The sequence below is a fragment of the Notamacropus eugenii genome, chromosome 2 (assembly GCF_028372415.1).
Source record: "Notamacropus eugenii isolate mMacEug1 chromosome 2, mMacEug1.pri_v2, whole genome shotgun sequence".
In the NCBI taxonomy this organism is placed as follows: domain Eukaryota; kingdom Metazoa; phylum Chordata; class Mammalia; order Diprotodontia; family Macropodidae; genus Notamacropus; species Notamacropus eugenii.
Window position 1 is genome coordinate 465,455,543 of NC_092873.1, and position 20,863 is coordinate 465,476,405.

Consider the following 20,863-nt stretch of genomic DNA (forward strand, 5'->3'; position numbering starts at 1 on the left):
CAAACCTTTCACTTCATGGCTACTGTCATGAGTAACACCAACCAGGAAACCCATAGACCAATTAACATATACTTCTTTCCACTTGAAAACTGGGGGGAGGGAAGCAAAAATCTTTTAAAGGCAGTGCCCTTTGACCCACCCTATAACCATTTCCTGTAGTCACTGCCTTGCCTACTATCATTTCAAGAGCTAGGGGATGGTAATGGAGAAAGACCCAGGGGCTGGGGCCATTGGCCTCTCACCTTAGGGTGAAAATAGGTGCCTGTATGTCCTCCTATCCCAATCCCTTCTGCCCTCACACGTTCAGGGTCATCGTCCTCAGTTCAACCCACCCAGCACAGGGACTGCATTGACCACACCTCCCCTCCCCTCCCTGTTCCCAGGCATTCTCCAAGGCGCTAAGCTGCAGGGCAGGTGCCAGTCTGTATTGGTAGAAGAAATCTCTTCACTAGGAGTTTCCTAATATTAATGAAATCACAGTTCTGGTCCAAAAAAAAAATCGGAAGCCTTGAATTGTACTCTCACTTGCTTCCTCTGTGACCTTAGACAAGACACATCACTGGGCCTCAGTTTCCTCACCTATAAAAGGAGGGCATTATGATAGCGGCTCTTTAAAATTCACTCCTTTTCTATGATTTGCAACACAGAAAGGGATTACAAGGTAAAACATGGCCATCAGCTTATGTAATATCTCTCTCTCCCAGCAGGTGTCTCTATAGTGAAAGAAGTCGCAGGTCAAACCTCATCCCAATCCCCACTCCAAAATGGCAACAAGTCTCCTATCTAAACGTGAACCTTGCTCCCCAGGGAGCTCCAGGTAGCCTTACCTCTCTACCCACATAGGAGTCTTTCTTCTCAAAGATCAGGGCCAGATAGTCATCACTGTTTCTCAAGAAGAAATTATTGATCTCCTCCAGCCTGTAAGAGATAACATTGGCTGAGTCCACTGGAAAGAGGGTACCATTAGTCCAGTCCAAAGAACAGCTGGCTCCCCCACGTGTGTATGAGTCAATGATGATGACACAGGACTCAGAGAATGGCAAATAAAACCTCCCTAATAATCCTCCCCAAAGGCCCTGCCAGAGGCATATTTTGCCAGCTCATCCCAGGCTTTTAAAGCATGGGGAAGGGAAGGGCTATGTGCCTACTGTACTAAACCCTTTTAACTAACATCTCATCTGATCCTTACAACAACATTGTGAGGCATGTGCTATTTTATAGTTGAGGAAACTGAGGCAGACTTGTCCAGGGTTACAGGTTAGTGTCTGAGACCAAATTTGAATTCAGAACTTCCTCATTCCAGGCCCAGTGCTTTAACCATTGCACAACTAGTCACCTGTAGACATCAGTAGGGGAAAAGGAAAAAATGGGCGTTTTGCTCCTTAATGGGAGAGTGTTGAGTCCTTACTCTGGTTGGCTCTGATTAGAAAACATCGCTCCTTCATTAGGTCCCCTCAACCTTCTTTTTGAGAGTCAAGGATTCAGCCTTCTTGGGACCTGATGGACTGATGGTGAACCATGCTACCTACCTCCTGACAGAGAGGGGTAGACTCAGGGGGCATGGCCAATGCAGGAATATACTTCGCTTGATGATGAATATTATAAGGATTTTTTTTCTTTTCCAGTATAAATATGGGAGAGATAGAGACAGACAGCAAATACTTGTGAACCAGGTTCAAATGAAAAGAAATTGGATAAAAGAGGAAGAAATAAGAGCAGTCAGAAGAAGAATTAGTTCATTCAGTCAGAATTTGGGATACAGGGGGGGAAAAGTGGAAGGATATCTGCTATCCAGCATGTGTGTTTTAGGCCCAGATTCCACTGAATGGGGTATGCTGTGACTCAGGAATATGACAAGTCCAGCTTATCTAGGAGAAAAATGTGAATGCTCAAAGGCTGGAAATGAGAATTCTCGTTGCAATAGGGGCAGAGAAAGAACCAAAAGCGTAGGGCTGTAAACTCCTGGGAGCAGGAGCTGTCTTTGCCTCTTTTTGTATCCTTAGCACTCAGCACAGCATCTGGCATACAGTAGGCATTTAATAAATATTTACTGACTTATTGATTGGCATAGGCAGGGACCTGATGGACAAAGCATCAAAGGTACTTGAGATCTGATCTTAAGACCATTAAAAAAAGGAATCACAGAATGTCGGACCCAGAAGGAACCTCATCTAGTCCAGGGGTGGGGAACCTGCAAACTCGAGCCCACATGTGACCTTCTAGGTCCTCAAGTGCTGCCCTTGGACTGAATCCAAACTGCACAGAACCACTCCTGCATCTAGTCCAATTTCATTTTGCAGATGAGGACACAGAACAGAAAATAAAATGGAAAACCAGACAAAAAACTGATCCCTGGGGGGATAGACAAAAAGCTGCAAATGTTCCTGAAGACTTCCAAGCAAAGCAAACCTGACTTAGAAGATAAATGATTTCATAAGATGCTTGATTTAAGGTAATTTATAATTAATGATCTGAATAGTACCAGTGTATTTAAGACACTGACCATGTGAGCCTAGAGCAATCCTGGTACACACATGGATTGCTAAAGAGGATGAGGAAAATGTCTGAAGGGGTTAGAATCTTACAGTCACTCCTCTCAGTACGGTGCCCAAGGGATGGAAAATAGGATCACCTCTCAAAGCTGGTACCTGAGAGGTTCAGTTTAAGTTAGTTTAAGTAACATAATTGGGGCAGCTAAGCCAGGTGGCACAGTGGATAGAGGTGCTAAGCTTGAAGTCAGGAAGACTCATCTTCATGAGTTCAAATCTGGCATCAGACACATGTCAGTTGTGTGATACTGGGCAAGTCACTTCACCTGTTTGCCTCAGTTTCCCCATACGTAAAACAAACTAGAGAAAGAAATGGAAAAGCAGTCTAGTATCTCAGCTAAGAAAACCCCAAATAAGGTCACAAAGAACTGAATAAGTGAAATGACTGAACAACAAACATTTGAGGCATTGTTGCTACATTCAAAACTGAATCAGCCTCTACCCTCCTGTATTCTACTTAGTAGGATACCACATTCAAAGTCATTTCATTTCAACCCCACACAAACTAGCAGAAGACTAGGTCCTACTGGATTCTACTCATCCTTATCCACTCATTCTCCAGGGTCTTCTCTAGTAAGCAGTTAACCTTTTTCCCTATTGCTATCTAAGACCCACAAAATACTCTTTAAAGGGATGACTAAGTAGGTAGGTCTATAGGCTTGACTTTCTGTCTACAGACTTTCTCCCAGGTGCCAGGAGAGAGGCTTTTAAAAGCGCTCAGAACTGAAAATGTGTAAGTGTGTGTGTTGCGATGGGGATGGCGAGAACATGTGAGTGTATACACAACATGAAGAAAAATAAATAAATTTCCTGGATTTGTGTAGTATAAAACTTGGATCCTCACCTCTGCTGTCTCTTCCAGTCTCATCTCCATGGCTTCTATGCCAAGAGGCCTTTCCTGATCCCCTCACAAATTAGTTCTTCCCTCCTGTCCCCATACTCTTTGTGCTGATTTTCTATATATTTTCTATTCACTCCAGTGGAAAATAAGCTTCCTGAGAGTTAAGGGACTTTTGTTTTTATCTTTGTACCTCCAGTGTTAGGCATATAGTAGGTACCTAATAAATCCTTGTTGGGTTTAATCAGATGAGCTATGGGAGAACACAGGTAGTTTCCTGGAAAAAAGACAATAGTCCAGTTATAAGAATCCTCAGGACATGTCGGTTCTAATCTTGGATTCTATCACCCACACTCTTGGCAGATCTATCAATAGATCTCTGGGTTCATTTCCTTGGAAAACAATCCAAAGTTCTCCCAGAAGAGAGCTACAAGGAATTAGTAACTAATGGGTATAAAGGGCTTTAAGTCATAAATAAGTTCTCAGATGAGGAAACAGGAAGCTCCCTCTTGTCAGCTCAGAAGAGTCCACTGAATTTCTATCTCTCTTTGACATCAATGCCAATTTCCTATTCCTTTGCCTGAACAAATACATTTCCTGGATCCCAGGACATTTATACTGTACTTCCCCCTCCCCCTAGCAGACTTGGTTCTGCTTTCCAGGGACCCACAGAGATAGCATAGTAACCTGTCACAATCACCCCTGGACCAAGCCCTGATACTACCATCTCTTTGGGAAAGCCTGGATAAGATAGATACACCACCCATTTTCCTGTAAGATAGTCCATCAATTAAACCAGCCTGATTATTGGAGAGGGCTCAATGGTGACTGGAAAGGAGAACTGATACCATGCAACAAACCTTGAGGCCTCCCCCTCCTGAAACAGTCAACAGTCAACCAACAAGCATTTATTGAGTATCTATTTAGAGCTGGAAGCAGAAGTCTTCCTTTCAAAAAACAGGACGATAATATTCTCTTTTTGATTTGTTCTTCAGGGATATCACCTTATGCCAATTCCTTCTTCCCATGCCTGAACAAAGAAATATCCTGAATCTAAGGTTATTTATGCTGTATCTCCCCAACCCCTAGTACAGTGCTCAGCACACTGCAGGCCTTTAAAAAAATAGGATCTCAGGATTTAGCAGCTGAAGAGACCTGAGAAGTCATCTTTCATTTTACAGATATTTGCTGAATGAATAGATGGATGGATAAATGAATGAATCATGCAAAAACTTACTGAATATACAATAAGACGTACTGAAGACATACAAAGAGAAGAGTGAATAACTACTGAAATCTATAGATATCACAACTGTCTTCTCCCTCTACCCTACCCCTACCAAAGTTCATTCTGTCTGTGGTGTGACCTACCCTTCCCAGCCCCCGACTTCTCAGCTGGAACAGCATTTGGCTAGTTGAGACTAACAAAGGCCACTGATTCTATTTGTGGGGAGTGGGGTAAATCAAAAACTCCCTGGGAAATTCCTCTGTAGCAGCTGCTGACTAAGACACCAGTGGCAGCTGAAGTCAGGGCACTAGTGAACATCTATATTTATGGGACAAGAGGAACAAGAGACACGAAAAGGTCAGAGGTGGGTAAATGTGTGCCTGCCCTGTGGTAGGAGGCCCAGCCTGGAGGAGACAACAGGAGTAATAGATCAGCTCCACCCACCATGCCCCAAGCCACTCCCTTTCCTCTTGTACCTTTTGTCTTTGTGAACATGGTAGTGTCAGATCTCAGACCCCAAATACCTGATTGGTGCCAGTTCGGGACAAGATGGGGGCCACCGTCCACCACGATGTGTCTCCAGGGCATCAATGAGCGATGTCTGAAACTCTTCAATACTCTTCCCATGTACTGCAGAAGGAATTGGACAGTTGGAGAAATTAGCTCCTGAACACCTGTCCTCAGTAGCAGAGATGAGAGGAACCCTTCCCAACCTGGCCTCAACCTATCTTTCCAACCTTAATATGACACATTTACTCCCCTGCCTGCATGCTCTGGTCTACCAAAAGGGGATCCTTCCTCTTCTTCACAAACAATACACCAGCTCCCATCTCTACATCTTTATAACGGCTGTACTCCTCATGCCTGGAATGCACTCCCTCCTCACCCTGGTCTCTTGAAATCCCTTGTTTCCTTGTTAACTCTTGTGGAATGATACCTTTTATATCAGGGGTTCTAAGTCTGAGGTCTGGGAACTAGGTTTTAAAAATCCTATGACAACTATATTTCAACAGAATGGATTTTCTTTGTCATTTTACTTCATATATTTAAAAACATTCTGAGAAGAGTTTTATAAACTTCACCAGACTACCAAAGGGGTCCATTATACAAAAAAAAGGTTAATAACCCCTGCTCAACGTGAAATCTTTCCTGATACTCCCAGCTTTAGTGCCAACCCTTTCCCAAATTTATCTTACATATTTTGTATAAACATATTTATGTATATGCTGTCTCACCCAACAGGATGTAAGTTTCCTGGGGATGGGAGCCGTTTCACTTTTATCTTTATATCCTTTGCCTCTAGAACACTGATGCTAAGCAGACAACTAATGGATACTTGATTGGTTGATTGAAGGAAGTTTGTATTAAGCAATGGCCCTTTGCTAGACTTAGAATCCCCTAGAGTTCTTGGGTTGACTGAGCTAGCTGTGGGGGTGCAGGGTACACAGAGTCACAGAGCCTTTGACTTAGGCCACTATGGCCTAAACCCCTATGATGTAGGCCATAGAGACTTAAGCCAGATAAAGAGACCCCTCAGTCTCTAAGGAACCTCAATTTATTCCTCAAAAAATAAGAAAAGCAGGGAGTAATGACTCCCCACTCAAAACCAAGGAAATTCTGCTTTTCTTTAGGGAAAAAGGTCCTTCTTATTTAAAGGACACTGATTTTTTTCCATTTGAGTACCACAAACTTATCCTAGCCATAGAGCTCTGCCCCTTCTTATACCTGGGAATGATTCAAAAATTCCAGGGCCTCTTCAGATATAGCAACCCCTACCAGTGATACCTTACTAGGAAAGATACTTCCTCCAGGCTGATGAGAATTTGATCCTTGGTCTCCTCCCTCTCACCTGGCTTGAAACTCTCCTAAGGGAATTTTTCAAAGAACAACCCAGCAGCTATGCCCTCTCATTGCTACTAAGAAAGATAGTGACACGATGGGAGCAGGGGAGCAGGAGAGAACATGGGGAATATCTAAGAGGACATACATACATACCTGGGAAATCTGTTCCTGTGGCAGAGCTGCCTGAGAAGGCTTTAAAAAACTGAAAGCAAACAAACATAACACCCATGATTTAGTATCCCTCTGGACTCTGGCATCCCCCTTTACACCACCACCACCACCACCCTGACAACCTCCACTATTTTGCATTTCTATATGAGTTTATAGTTTACAAGTCATCTTCACAAAGACTATCTCATTTGGTCCTCACAACCCTGTGAGGTAAATAAGGGCAAGGTTTATTACTCCTATTTTCCAGATGAGGAAACAAAAGGTGAGAAAGGTTGATCTATTTTTTTAAGACCCCACAGGTAGAATCAGAACCCAGGTTCTCAAGGTCACAGGATCATAACTTTAGAGCTAGAAGAAATCTGAGAGTCCACATGGTCCAACCTCCTAATTTTATAGATGAAGAAGCAGTGCCAGCTAAATGAAGTGATTTCCTTAAGGTAACACAGGCAAGAACGCGCAGAGTGGAACACAGAAGAGTACACAGTCACAGAGCCTTCGACTCTTAGGCCACATAATTCTTTCACCTTGAATCCAGGACTATTTTCAGTTAGTCTAAAATTCTGTGACGCACGTGGTTTGCAAAGCTGGGTGCTTGCTTTCCACTCCTTATCAGAGTTATATAATCCCTACAGAGGAGACTGGGCAAAATTCCATGATGTTGAACCATATCTGCTTCCTCCTTAAACACACATACACACACACACACACACGCACATACACACACACATACACACACATACATACACACGCACATACACACATACACAGACCACCACCACCATGTACAGGTCACCCCTACAGAACACTGAGAAAGCTAGAAACCTCCCCTCTGAGGAATCTGACTGCTCCAGCATTGCTCCGGGCCCCTGGGAAAGCCAGAAATCGAGGATTCAGTTTCTCTCCACCTGGCTGCCAGGGACTCAGGTAGAGTATTCTCAGGAGCCAAGTGGGCAGTCAGTCAACAATTGAAGGGACGGGGCAACAGAAGAGCCTGATTCAGTGCCCGTAGGAGGTGAAATCCAGGAAACATGATGCAACAATGCAGACACGTCAGTGACTTATGTACCCTATGCCCTCTTACTATGAGAGAAAAAACTCAATGATACCTTGCCAGAGGGTCAGGTAGGTACTCTGGCTCCTGTGGATGCCTCTATGCCCTCAAAAGTAAACATGAGAGCATGTAGGGAACTAGGGAGAGCACATAGTAGAGGGCATGAGAGCCAGGGAGGGGTGAACGGTGCTAGGGGAGCAGCTGGGAAGGAGCTTCCTTGCGTGGGGAGGTCAGGAACATTCTCTGCCCTTGCTGTAGGGTCCTTCACTGCCCGTGGTATAAGGCACAGAGCACAAATTGTACCCATCTTTCCACTCTGCTGGGCTCCAGCCCTGCCCAGTAGGCAGTGTCTTTGCAATCCAGCCAAAGACCTTCTGTGCAACCTGGCATTTCCTGCCATCCAACCTGGACCTGTGGTCAGGAAGTCAGAGGTAAATGACCTCCTCCTGCCAGGAATAAGGTCTGAATGAAGGTAAAGGACCAAAAGTCTGAAAAGTAGCCAAGGGCTCTGATCTCCAAGCCCTCTCCCCCTCGTCCCCAGAATCCCAGCCTAACTATCTACTTTACTGAAATCAACAATGTCCAACCCCAACTCCCTTATCTTCCCTCATTAATATCCACACTAAAAAAACCTGTGTTCTCAGCCTTCCTCTATTCCTTTTCTCTTTTCTTTCAGGAAGAAAGGCACCCTTCTGACTATACTCAACTCTATCCCCTTCTATCTCCTCTAGTCTTAAAAAAGAAGTATTAATAGCTTTTGTTTTTACACTCTCCATTTCCAAATCTATCTCTACCCTCCCTCCCTCTCCAAAGAGCCATCCATTGTTAACAAAAATGAAAAAGAAAGAGAAAAATTCAGTTCAACAAAACTGACCAACCTATTACCCGAGTTTGACAGTACCTGCCTCATGCCACGCCCACAGACCAGACAAGTCCTTGTCATCCTCAGAGTCGGGCTTGGTCATTATGGTTACGTAGCATTCCTTTCCTTTCTGATGTTTTTCTTTCCATTTACACTATAGCAGTGATTGCGTATTCTGTTTTCCTGATTCTGATTACTTTACTTTGTATCACATCACAAAAGTCTTCCTCTTCTGAATTTCTTTTCATAGCTAAAAGGACTTCAGAAGAGGAACTGGGTTCAAATTCTGCCTCTGACCCATACTGGTTGTTTGACCCTGGGTAGTCTAGCATTCAGAGTACTCTAGGCAACTCTAAAACTTGCAGAGAAGGTGTTGACTTGCATTGGTATTGGGAGTTTCCTCATCTGAGAATTGCCTGTACTAATGACAAGGTGGACAGCTAGGTGGTGCAGTGGATAGAGCACCAGTGCAGCAGTCAGGAGGACCTGAGTTCAAATCTCACCTCAGACACTTGACACTCACTAGCTGTGTGACCTTAGGCAAGCCACTTAACCCCAACTGCCTCATTCTGGGTCATTTCTAGTCATCCTGATGAATATCTGGTCACTGGATTCAGATGGCTCTGGAGGAGAAGTGAGGCTGGTGACCTGCACAACCCTCCCTCACTCAAAACAAAGTCAAGTGCAAGTCATTTCTCTGATGGCAAGGTCTTCTTCGGCAATGAAGGATGAACACATACATACTAATGACATCATAGGTTCAGTTCTTATCCCCATTCCCTCTATGTCGAAGATTCCCAGATGTAGGGGACCCTAATGTGTCTCCTGAACTACAGTTCTGAATCATCAACTGCCTACTGGACATTTCCAACTGGATGTCCTACAGGTATCTAAACTCAACCTTTTCAGAATGATGCTCATCATATTTGTCCCCAAACCTTCTCCTCTTTCTAACATGTTTTCCCTATCAAGGGCACCACCATCCTTCTAGCCACCCATGTATTCAACCTTGGAATCATCCTGAACTTGTAGATTCCTCATCTCCTCCCCCCCACCCCCCCCACACCTCTTGTCATTTCTGCCTTAACAACAGACCCCAAATCCATCCCCTTCTCTCCATTTATATAACTGCCACTTTGGTTCCAGTTCTTTTATCACATCTCTTCTAAACCAATACAGTTTTCTAATCCTACTTCAGACCCTCATCACCCTGGATACAATAGCATTGGGCTACTATGACCTCTCATGGACTACTGCAGCAGCATCTTAACTGTTCTTTCCAACTCCAATCCTTGTACCATCTTCTAAACCATTCTACCCACTGGTGCCAGATTCATCTCCCTAATATCCAGATCTGATCAGGCCAGCCCCTTGACCAAAAATCTTGAATGTCTCCTATTGCTTACCAAATAAATTGCTGACCCCTTACCCTGGCATTCAAAGACCTTTACACTTTGTTCTCAGCCAACCCTTACATATCCATCCCTACTAGTTCCCACATGGTCTACATTCCATCTAAGTTAGATTACTCACCATTCTTGGAACACATCCTTGACTCCCCATCCCTACCACTGCCTGTGCTCAAGCTGTTCACTCTAAATCCTAAATCATTCAAGACCTAGCTCAAATGTCATCTCCTGGGGATTCCTCATGTAATCTCTTCCTCCACATCTATGTAATCTCTCCCTTCTCTAAGTTCCCAAAACAATTCTGACACACACGTACATATGTGTATGTATATGTGTATATGTAATACAATATACATATATTTACTACATATTTAATAGCCCCAATTTTATTACTACATGTTATAGTCATATATTGTATATTTGTTTTATTTGCTCTCTCCCAAATTTAATTATAATCTCCTTATGGTCAAAAGATTTTGTCTTCCTTATCTCTGTATTCCTCTGTTCTGTGCCTTACACTTAAAAGAGTGTACAACAGTAAACTAAGGGGATGACCATCTACTGAGGAATGCCTAACCACATAAAGGTTACAAATGTAATGGAATAAGAAATGATAAGATAGATGATTCCAGAGAAAAGTGGGAAGACCTGTAAGAACTGATGCAAAGTAAAGTGAGCCGAGTCAGGAGAATAACTGTTATAATGACATAAAGGAAAAACATCTTTGAAAGATTTGAAGCCTCTGATCAATTCCAGACAACTGAAGACAAAGCATGCTCCCTATCTCCTGACAGAGAGGTAAGGGAATCCAGCTGCAAAACGCGACACACATTTCTAGACATGGTCAGTGTAGGAATCTGCTTTGCTTGAGGCTTATTTGTTATAAGAATTTTCTTCTTTTTTCTTAAATTGAGGGAGAGGAGGAGGGAAAAAAAGTCCTTGTTAATGGAAAAAAATGAATTTTTTTTTTTTAAAAAAGGTAGGTAACGTGCTGAGTTGGAAAGAAGACTCTTTCTGCCCATCCTTGTTTCTACCTACATTTCACTATTTCCATAACTGGCCAATCCAGCAGCATTTCCTTTGATCATCCATAGGAGCCCAAATGAGAATATTTTTAGAGTCAAGCCAAGCTGCATTTTTGTTCCCAGGTTAAAGCACCTCCTTATTGTCATTCCTGGGAGGTGTACCTGCCTGAGGGAGCCACCTTACCTTCTGGGTAATTAAAACTTTAGGAATAAGTATAGTTCTCAGAAAAGGAGTGCTTTCTTTTCCTTTCATCGCCTCTAACAAGGGAAATCGTTTACTTTTTCCAACCTCCAACCTCTTTCCTCCCCCAAGTCAATGGCAAGAACAGTGAGTACCCATAGTAGGCACGTAATAAATGGTTGCTGAATTGGAAAAGCACTGAATACTGGCAAATTCCCCACTGTTCATCTGGACAACAGCTCCTTTTCACAGAAGAGGGAAAAAAAAAGGCTACATCGATAAGGGCTTGGGGCTCTGGACTTACAAACTAAGGGTCAAGTTGAACTATCAGTGAGGCCTCAGCCTCTTTAATTGAGAAGGAAAATGGGTACATTGGGGAAAGCTCTAAACTTCAAGTCACCAGATCTAAATTTGAAACTTATCTCTGTCCCTCATCACCTCGATGACCTTGGGCTGGTAACTTAATTTCTCTGGGTCTCAGTTTCCTCATCTGTAAAATGAAGAGTTTAGACTAAAGGACCTTAAATGTCCTTTCACATGCATGCATGTAAACATTAGTTTAGTAGAATATAAGCACCTTGAGGTCAGGGATGGTCTTTCATTTTGGAAATGTGCCCATGTCTTATACCCCAACTAGAGTCCTTTAAAGTCAAGGATTGTGTCTCACTGTCTATATCCCCCATAGCACCCAGAACTAAGTACATTGTTGCCACTTAGCTGTTTCAGAAATGCTTGCTACAAAGGGAAGTCTACCTCCAACCTGAAAGTCTAAAAGGAAGGGGATAGGAAGAACAAAGTAGGTGTTCTTTATGGAGTAAAGGCATGGAATTCTTGATAAACCTTACTCCATTATTCCAATTTTCTGAGTGGTTTCTTTTCTAGGCAATCCTTTTAGACTCTGGAAACCAAAAAGTTCTCTTCCTCCTTATTCTTTTGAGGACTGGGAGCTTCCCCAAACTGGCCCACAACACAGCTTGGGGTCCCCTACCAAGAGCTAGAGTTCAGAGCTCTCTGAATAAGACCCATCCACATCGCTTGGCAAACTGGCCCCTCCCTTCTTAGTTCCCTTTGTTTACCTCCTGCTGTGTATCAGCCTTGGGCCTGATGTAAACCTGACACAGACTTGGAGCCTGCCCTAAAAGCCAGGTGTTTACTAAACAGGCTGAGCCAGATGGAAGCCCTGCTGTTTGTCAAAGGTGACGAGGAGCCCGAAAGGGATAGTGCCACAGATGGCAGGAGTACCCACAGGCTTGCGTGTCCATGTCCCCGTCACTGTGACACAACCCTTCTCTTGCTTTAACATATATATATACCTTTTAGGACACTCAGACTTCCTCATTTCTGAACAGCGCTTGCTAGGAAAGTCCTGTTATTGTAACTCAACCCAGCCCTGCTCTGAGAATGGCATGCAAGTCACTGTGGCTGGCCTTTTATTGGCTAGGACAATCCTCAGGAGCATCTAATAGCAAACATTTCCACCTTCACCACATTCCTTTAGTCACCTCTGTGGGTGACTGACACCCACAGCCCTTGGGCTTTGGATTTAGAGAAGTCTTACGTGACACCACACACACACACACACACACACACACACACACACACACACACACACACACACACACACACACACACACACACACACACACACACACACACGCCAGGTTCTCAATGGCCCATCCCACAACTTTCCACTAGAACCCAGAAACTCAGGGGTGGATGTCACAGGAAGAAACCAACCACCCACTCTCTGACTTCCTCTATCACATACCTGTAGTTTTCCCCATTTTGTTTTCTTTGGAAAGTCAACCTGAGAATCAGAGAGTAAACTAACCCATGACTTTGTCAGCTGCCAGAAAACACCAGTCCCAATGCCAGGGTAATAAGGCAATAAGAAAGGTTTCTGCTTCCTCTTGTCACCCCTCTCCACTCTTCTTGAGGGGAGAGAACACAGAGATTGCAGATTTAGAGCTGAAGGTTCCTTAGAAGTCATTCAATCCAACTCTCGGATTTCACCAATGAATGATTTGCCCAAGGTCACATGAGGGTAAGCATCTGTCAGGATTTGAACCCAGGTAACTGTCATTGCACCTTGCTGTTGGGTATGTAGGAACTTTTCTGATCCTTAGTCTTATTGAATGACCACCAAGAGAGATTGCTTCTCTAAAGAAGTAGGTTGATGATTCCCTGGTGCAGCTGAGGTGAGGTTTTTCCTAGAGGCAGGGGGATGGATTAGAATCTAGGTGTAGGGAACCTGAGGCCTTGAGACCACATGTGGCACTCTAGGTCCTCAAGTGTGACCCTTTGACTAAATCCAAACTTCCTGTGGCCTGGAGGCCACAGGTTCCCCACCCCTGGATTAGATGATCAACTGAGGTCCCTCCTAGTTCCTGGAATTATGTGGACTGGAACCGCTTTTCTTGTAAATCAGGTGGTTTAGTAAAGTGGTTTAACTCTTTCTGACTCCTAAGGAATGAGTTGATGTGTTCAGGGCTGCAGCCCATAACTGGTAAACTGGCTTTCCTAACATGTATAATTTGCTCCCACAAAGGGACATGGACACTGGGGAGGTGAAGTCCCATGAGCCTCTAAGTCTCTATAAGTGCTTTTCCTCAACTTCTCTCTTCATCCCACTCTGCTGACCTCCCACCTCACTCTGATTAGAATAGAAAGCACCTTGTGATAGATGAGTAAGCACTGTACACAGTGTACTTCCTACCTTAGGAATACTTAGCCATCAAACCAAACAAGAACTCTGGCCTGTTCCCTGCAGGTGTGGGAGCTTTACAGGGAACAGAGAGTTAACAAACGGTTGTTGAATTCAACTCCAGTGGCTTTAGCCTCCATACCAAATAATTCTCAAATATAGGGATAGAGACAAAAGTAGGACAGGGGATTACTGAATGAATAAACACCTTCCACCTTCCCAGCACCTTGTAGAGCAGCCTTAAAGAGTTGGGAGTTGACCGGGATCCCACAGCCAATATGTATCAGAGATGGGACCCGGACCCTGCTCTTCCCAGCTTTGAGGCCATCTCTCTAGCTACTATGACTTATTTGCTTGGAAAATATATACATTAAAAAAAATGATAGTCTCCAACTTCAAAGTAGATAAAACTGTTTTGGAAACCTAACTCCTTGAAGCAGACAAGTTCATTGGTTGGTTGAGGGACACAGAGAGAGGAGTCTAGGACATGGTTCTTAACTTAGGGATAGATTTCAAAGGGCTCATGAACTTGCACAGGAAGAAATACAACTTTGCTTCAATATAATTCATTTCCAAGGTAATCTTACGTATTTCATTTTATTCATTTAAAAACATTATTCAGAGAAATGGTCCATAGGTTTCACCAGACTGCCAAAGGGACTGATACCACCATAAAAAAAAATGTTAACTAGGATAATTTTATAAATGAATTGTTATAGAGGTCTAGCCAGTTTGATTTAGAAAACTCAGGAAAGAAGTGATAGCTTTCTTTATGTATTTGAAGAAAGAATTAGATTTATTCTGCTTGGTTCCAGAAGGTCAAAATAGAAACAAGGGGGGATGCCAGCAGAGGTGATGACAGGTTCAATGGAAGGAAAAATTTTCCCCCAATTGGAACTCTGTTCAAGTGGCTGGGCTGCCCCAAGAGGTGGTTAGTGCATTCTCTCTCATTTAGAGGTCTTCAGTCAAAGGCTGATGACCACTGGTTTGGACATGCTCTAATTCATATTCCTGTGAAATGCAGGTTGGGTTGCAGCAATTCTTAAGTCCCATTCTATACAAATTCTATGATTCTCTTTAGGGATTAAGACTTTTTTCATGTTAACTACATAGTACAAAGATCATGAGACTCAGAAGACCTGGGTTCATGCTTCAGCTCTGCCCTTTGCCAACTGTGTAACCCTGGTCAAGTCATTTAGCCTTAGAAAACCTTAGTTACCTCATAGGTAAAGTGGGTACACAAATATCTACCTCACAGATTGCTGGTGAAGATCAAATTAGATAATGTATATAGAAGAGTAGCCCAGTGAAAGAGAGCCAGACTTGAAGTCTGAGGGTTTGGGTTCAAAGCTCAGCTCACCCACCTGGGTGCCATCTGCAGGTCTCTGTTTCTTCATTTGTAAAATGAAGGAGTGTTGTACTAGATCCTAAAATCCCTTTCAGCTTCTATTCTATTTTATAAGCAAAGGGGAACTGCTACAGATATTTGATCAGGGAGGTGATATGATCTGACCTGTGCCTACTTTGGTAGCTGTGTGGAAGACAAATGGAAGAGAGGAGAGGTTAGAAGCAGAGGAGGGTCTGAACTAGGTTACTTTTGTCGTTCAGTTTTTTTCAGCTGAGTCTGACCCTTCATGACCCTATTTGAGGTTTTCTTGGTAAAGATACTGGAGTATCTTTTTGCCATTTCCTTCTCCAGCTTATTTTATAGATGAGGAAACTGAGGCAAACAAGGTTAAGTGACTTGCCCAGGGTCACACAGTTAGAAAGTGCCTGAGGCCAGATTTGAACTGATGAAGATGAGTCTCTCTAATTACAAGGCTATTCCTCTATCCAATGTGCCACATAGCTGCCCCCAAACTAGGGTACTAGCCCTGTGAATAGAAAGAGGGTGTAGTATGCTTTAGAGGAAGGTATTCTGGATTTGGAAGCAGAGGACCTAGGTCTGAATCTCAGTTCTGTTACTTATTATCTATGTGACCAAAGACAAATCATTTAATCTCTCAAGGTCTACAATGCATAATCTATTATATAAAAATATAATTTACATAGCCTAAAGGAGCAATGATAACCTTAAAAAAGGAATCTGGCTTTTCAGCCCAAATGAAAAAAAATGAGCCAATAATATTCCATCTCAAAATGACTGTAGCAGGTTCTGGCTTCTTCCAGTTCAGTTTCTTAGGCTGGTGGGTCACAGTCAAATGCCACAGCTTGCTGTCTTGGGAGTTGGGAGTCTGCAGTCCTCTAGTGGCCTGAGGCACCCAAGGGGACAAAATCCTGAGATATGACGCTTTACAAAGCCTCAGGTCCTAAACGGTGACCTAAAATGGGGTAGGTAGCCTTTGGCTCTCTCAGGGAGGTCCTTACAAAAAAAAAGTCACATGGAGTAGAGCTCAGACAAGAAAACAAAGACGTTTCAAACCTTAGGGACCTTGTTTCCTGTATTAAAAAAGGTATGGATTTTGGCGGGGGGGGGGCAAGGAGTTGGAAGGGGAGGGAGGGAAGGGAGGAGACAAGCAGAGTGGTTCCAGGCTGTTTGGACTTTGAGGATCACTGAGTTCAAAGGCTTCCTGTTACTGGAAACCGGGTCTTGCTTTTCAATTCCAAATGGATTTCCTGATTAGCACTCAGTGGCCAAAGAGCTCCAGCTCTAAGCCATACTTGGGTCCAAAAGAAACGAAGAAAACCTATTTTTATAAGCAGGGATGGGTGGAGGTGTATAAAAAGTAATTCCAATTTTTCTCTCAAATTGGAAGAAAATAATTAAAAGAGCAATCAGCCAGAAGGCCTGGATATGGACCACCAGATCACCAAGGGAACACTGCTGCTTTGTGTCTATGTGGGGACTTCCACTGGAATATCTTAATATACTGGAAAGATTTTAATTAAACTGTGGATGCCCTAGAGAGGGACAGGTGGCCCTGGAGAGTTCCTTCCAGGGCTAAGCAGCCCTCAAGCATGGGGCCCCTTGCTCAAGGTCATCCCTGGAGGAGAGTTCTTCTTGAATCCTATGCATGGTGCATTAAAGACAAATTTGAAAGTGGTGTTCTATAAGGTGCTTCTGGCTCATAGAGTTTAAGCACCTGTCTTGGGGCTGGGTAGGGCAGAAAAATACAGGGCTAAGGTGCTGAGTTTACAATTTGATTGATTGGTTATACATGTAAAACTCTTGGCAAACAATGAAGATAAATATTAGCTATAAATATTATCACTGTTGTTATCTCATTCTTTTCATTTTTCTTCATCTGGAGGAAGTCCTGGGAAAAGTGACCCACCCACTAGTGTTCTTTCATATCTAATGTTCTGAGGCATTTTGCACAGGTGTATAAAAGACCATTTCTTGTAACTGTACAAAAGTATTGGGTCTGAAGGTAACTTTATAACAACTCCAACAGCTTACAGAATGATAAAGACGAAATGTAATCCTGTTCTAGTGTTTTGTTTTGGGGTTTTTTTTTTTTGAAGCAATTGGGGTTAAATGACTTGCCCAGGGTCACACAGCTAGTAGGTATCCTGGGGTCAAATTTGAACTCAGCTCCTCCTGTCTCCAGGGCCAGTGTTCTAGCCACTGTGCCACCTTACTGCTCTCTCTCATTTGAGGTCTTCCGACACATCTGTATACTTTGAAAGCTTTTCATCTTACATATTTTAGAGATTATGTACTCAGTTCAGTGGCACCTGTTAAAATATCATTCTCAAATGTTCATGGATAACTGTTATCCCTGGATGACTGTGGGATGGATTGGTCTGTATCTGGTTCCTGGACAACTGATGTACTGAATTCTCAAGCATATTTTGAGGTCTGTATTTGTGCTACAAGGTCTTATCATCTATTTATTGATGAAAGGCAGCAAACTTTTATATAATTCTGGGCACTAGGTTATGCCTTGCTATATTAGCATCTACTAAGATGTGAAATGTTTCAGCCCATAGTGATATATTATATAGTTTCTCTCATTTCTTTGAATAATCTGCATTGTTCCATAAATCTGGGCTCCTTAAGGCTAATGTATTTGTAATTTCTGGTGGCAATGACCAGACATATCCCTGTTTCTATAAACAAATCCTCATGGCTCAGTCATTAGTCTAATGCTACTTTTTTGAAGTATGGTTGAGTTTCTGTGGACATGGCCTTTGAAGGCCTTTCTCATTCTGTTCTCAGATCTTAATTTGCTTTTCCCCAGGCAATATGCCTTGCCTAGAGAAGGCCAACATGTTTTTAAGTATAGTTTTCATCCATTGGTTCAATTAGACCTCTAAGTTACAGAACAAAGCCTTCCATCCCTATTTTTCCTTGGTCTAAGTTAAGAATTTTATAATTATTGAAATGTTATTTGGCCTTGGTATCATTAGAGACACTTTCCATAGAAGAAAGAAGATATTTAGGGGGGGAAGGGGAGTTGTTAGTTTTTTGATGAAGCTAGGTAACTTGATGTCCATCCATTTATGTGGATGTTCCAAATATACATTCATTTATTCATTTAGTTAGTTTTTTAATTTACTTAGTTTTTAAAATTTTTTTTTAAAATTTAACTATTTTACTTAATTGATGTTATTATTTAAGGTCTTCTGTAGGCTCACCGAAAGCATCTCTGGGACAAGTTTAGTAGCAGATAGCACGACAATGCTTTGTATCTCATCCTTCTCGCACGTTATCATGTGTTATTATTACCACTACTATTCTTAGGACATTCGCAGGCCCCCTGAGCTCCATGAGACTGGTTTCATGTCCCCAGAGGGTGACTATAATGACTCAGGTAGGTCTGGAAGACTAGAAAAGGCAAGTGTGTTCTGGAAAACCACATCAGGCCTCTGAGACAAAGGATCCAGGTGAAAGAACCCTGGCAAGCCAGTGGGCCTGACTTTACAGAAGCCTTCCAGGCTGGAGATAAAGCACTAATCTATAAGGGCAAAAAGTTTCTCTGAAGCCCAGACTAAACAGTTCAGGTTTTCCCTTGGTGGCCAAGATGACATGCCTCTTAGATAAGAGCTTTTTCTGCTTGTGAAAAAGAGCTGTTTTTCCACTTCTGGCAAACAAAGTACAAAGGTAACCCTTCCTGCCTCCAATATTAACATCCCCAGTGGGAGGAGTCTATTTCAGAAGGCTTGGGCCTTCAGCCACTAGGGCTCTAACACAAGACACCCCGAGACCCAGAGACTCAGAACAGCGGCTGGAAAGAGACACGTTTGTTTAAAAAACAAACAAACAAACCAGTATTGCAACGTCCTATTTAGAGCTAGGTCACCCTCCCCAAACCTCTCCCTCTCCTCACACTTCAAGACTTCACCTTGACAGTAGGGTAGGCAGAGATCCCAAAGTTCCGGCAGGTTTCTGAATTCGCTTCTTCTGCACAATCCAAGGCTGCTACCTTGAGCACAGGGCTCCAATCTGAAAGGACAAGCATTAGGATGAGCAGGAGGGCCCACAAGAATCAGTCATCTTCCCCTATCATACTCTGTCTTTCTGACACCTCCCCTGCCCTGGTCCTCCCTGTAAGAGCTAGTGAGTAAATTCATTTCTTCTTCAGGAATGAGGTGAGAAAGACCTCTGAAGGACCAGTTGCTTCACACTTGCTAACAATAACGGAAGAGATCCCCAAGGATTGCTTGGCATAGAGGCAGAAGGGGTCTTGGGCACAAGAAGCTGTAAGCCTATGAAAATCCTACTGCCTTGTGTTTATAATTTGAGTTCTAACTACTCCTCATCTCTCTGTGAACTTGCAGTTAGAAGGGCTACTTTAGATTCATTTTAGCTGATTACACCTGATTAAAAAGTATAGGTGGGGGGGGCGGGGTTTCCTAAGGAAGGAAGGGAGAGTAGACAATGTGATTTACCCTGACCCCATAGGGACTTTACAGTTTTCTTTATAGGGATAACTCGGGTACTAGGAAACCATTCCAGATGCATTCAGAGACATTAAGTGAACCAGAGCAAGAGAGTGCCATGACGGTGTCCTCTTTGAGGAGTCTAGGGCTCCAGTATGAAATAGGTCACACTGAAGAAAGAGGTGAGAATCCCAGGGCTGCAGTGCTCCAGGGTAAGAGGTCCAGCCCTGGACTAGAGACCTCGGAAATGGACTTGGCAGTTGCAAGTTGGCTGACTTCCTGGCTCTTTGTCCCTGGCTTTCCTTCTTGGGAGGAGCTGCCTGATTATCTCCTTCATTAGCTCCACCCACCCCCAAACCCTGGGTGGCTATGCACACAGCCAACAAAGGGACTGCTTGGCAACAGAAGCTGCTTAGGAAATACTTCATGGCTGGTTGGTTAACTGATGAGTTATAGAGAGAACATGGCCTGTGGTAGACAGAAGGCAGGTCTCTAAGTAAGAACTCTTTGATCTCAAGCTCATGTTCAGTATGTTCTGAGCCCATGTCTAGCATTCCCTGAACACAATGTACCTAGAACTGTGCCAGGCTTTCAAGAGAACACATAATCTCTGTCTTTAAGAAACTTAGTGAGTGAGTCAAAATATACACACATACACATGAAACAAACATCACAAGATGTAATAACATAACATAATTATGTCCTAGATTGCGTATTATAGACTCTAAGTGTTGGAGGAATTCAAAAAAGGGAGAGCAGTGAGTTCTGGAGAGGTCAGCAAAGGCTAGGTGACCAATGAGAAAGCAGGACAGGAGCTGAGCCTTGAAAGGCAGATGGAATTTAGGCAGAGAGGAGGCAGAAGGGAGGGCAAGTAGAGACAGCATGAGCAAAGGAAAGGTGGTGGGAGTGAACATAACTTGTGTGGGGAAAAAAACAGCCTTTCTAGGACCAAAGGGCTGTTTGGGGAAATACTGGGACACTGGCTCAGTAAGGTGGGGTCAGATTATGAAGGCCCTTCAATGCCAGTTTAAAGAAAAGGAACAGGATCCCATTCAGCAATATAAAATCATGGTAGACTTTTGTTGTTGTTCAGGCATGTTCAACTCTTCATGACCCTATTTGAGTTTTTCTTAGCAAAGATTCTGGAGGGGTTTGTCATTTCCTTCTCCAGACTATT

The 20,863-nt window shown here is 43.2% G+C and overlaps 1 protein-coding gene across 2 annotated transcripts in view; it reads right to left on the reverse strand.

Annotated features, from left to right (window-relative positions):
- Nucleotides 1-20,863, reverse strand: part of QSOX1 (quiescin sulfhydryl oxidase 1) — a 56,551-nt gene that overhangs the window by 24,535 nt on the left and 11,153 nt on the right. For both annotated transcript variants that reach the window (XM_072648493.1, XM_072648492.1), the window contains exons 2-5: nt 19,149-19,249; nt 6,611-6,659; nt 5,140-5,245; nt 828-918 (exon numbers count right to left, since the gene is read on the reverse strand). In XM_072648493.1, the coding sequence (XP_072504594.1) occupies nt 828-918; nt 5,140-5,245; nt 6,611-6,659; nt 19,149-19,249 (347 nt within the window). The remainder of the gene's footprint in view (nt 1-827; nt 919-5,139; nt 5,246-6,610; nt 6,660-19,148; nt 19,250-20,863) is intronic.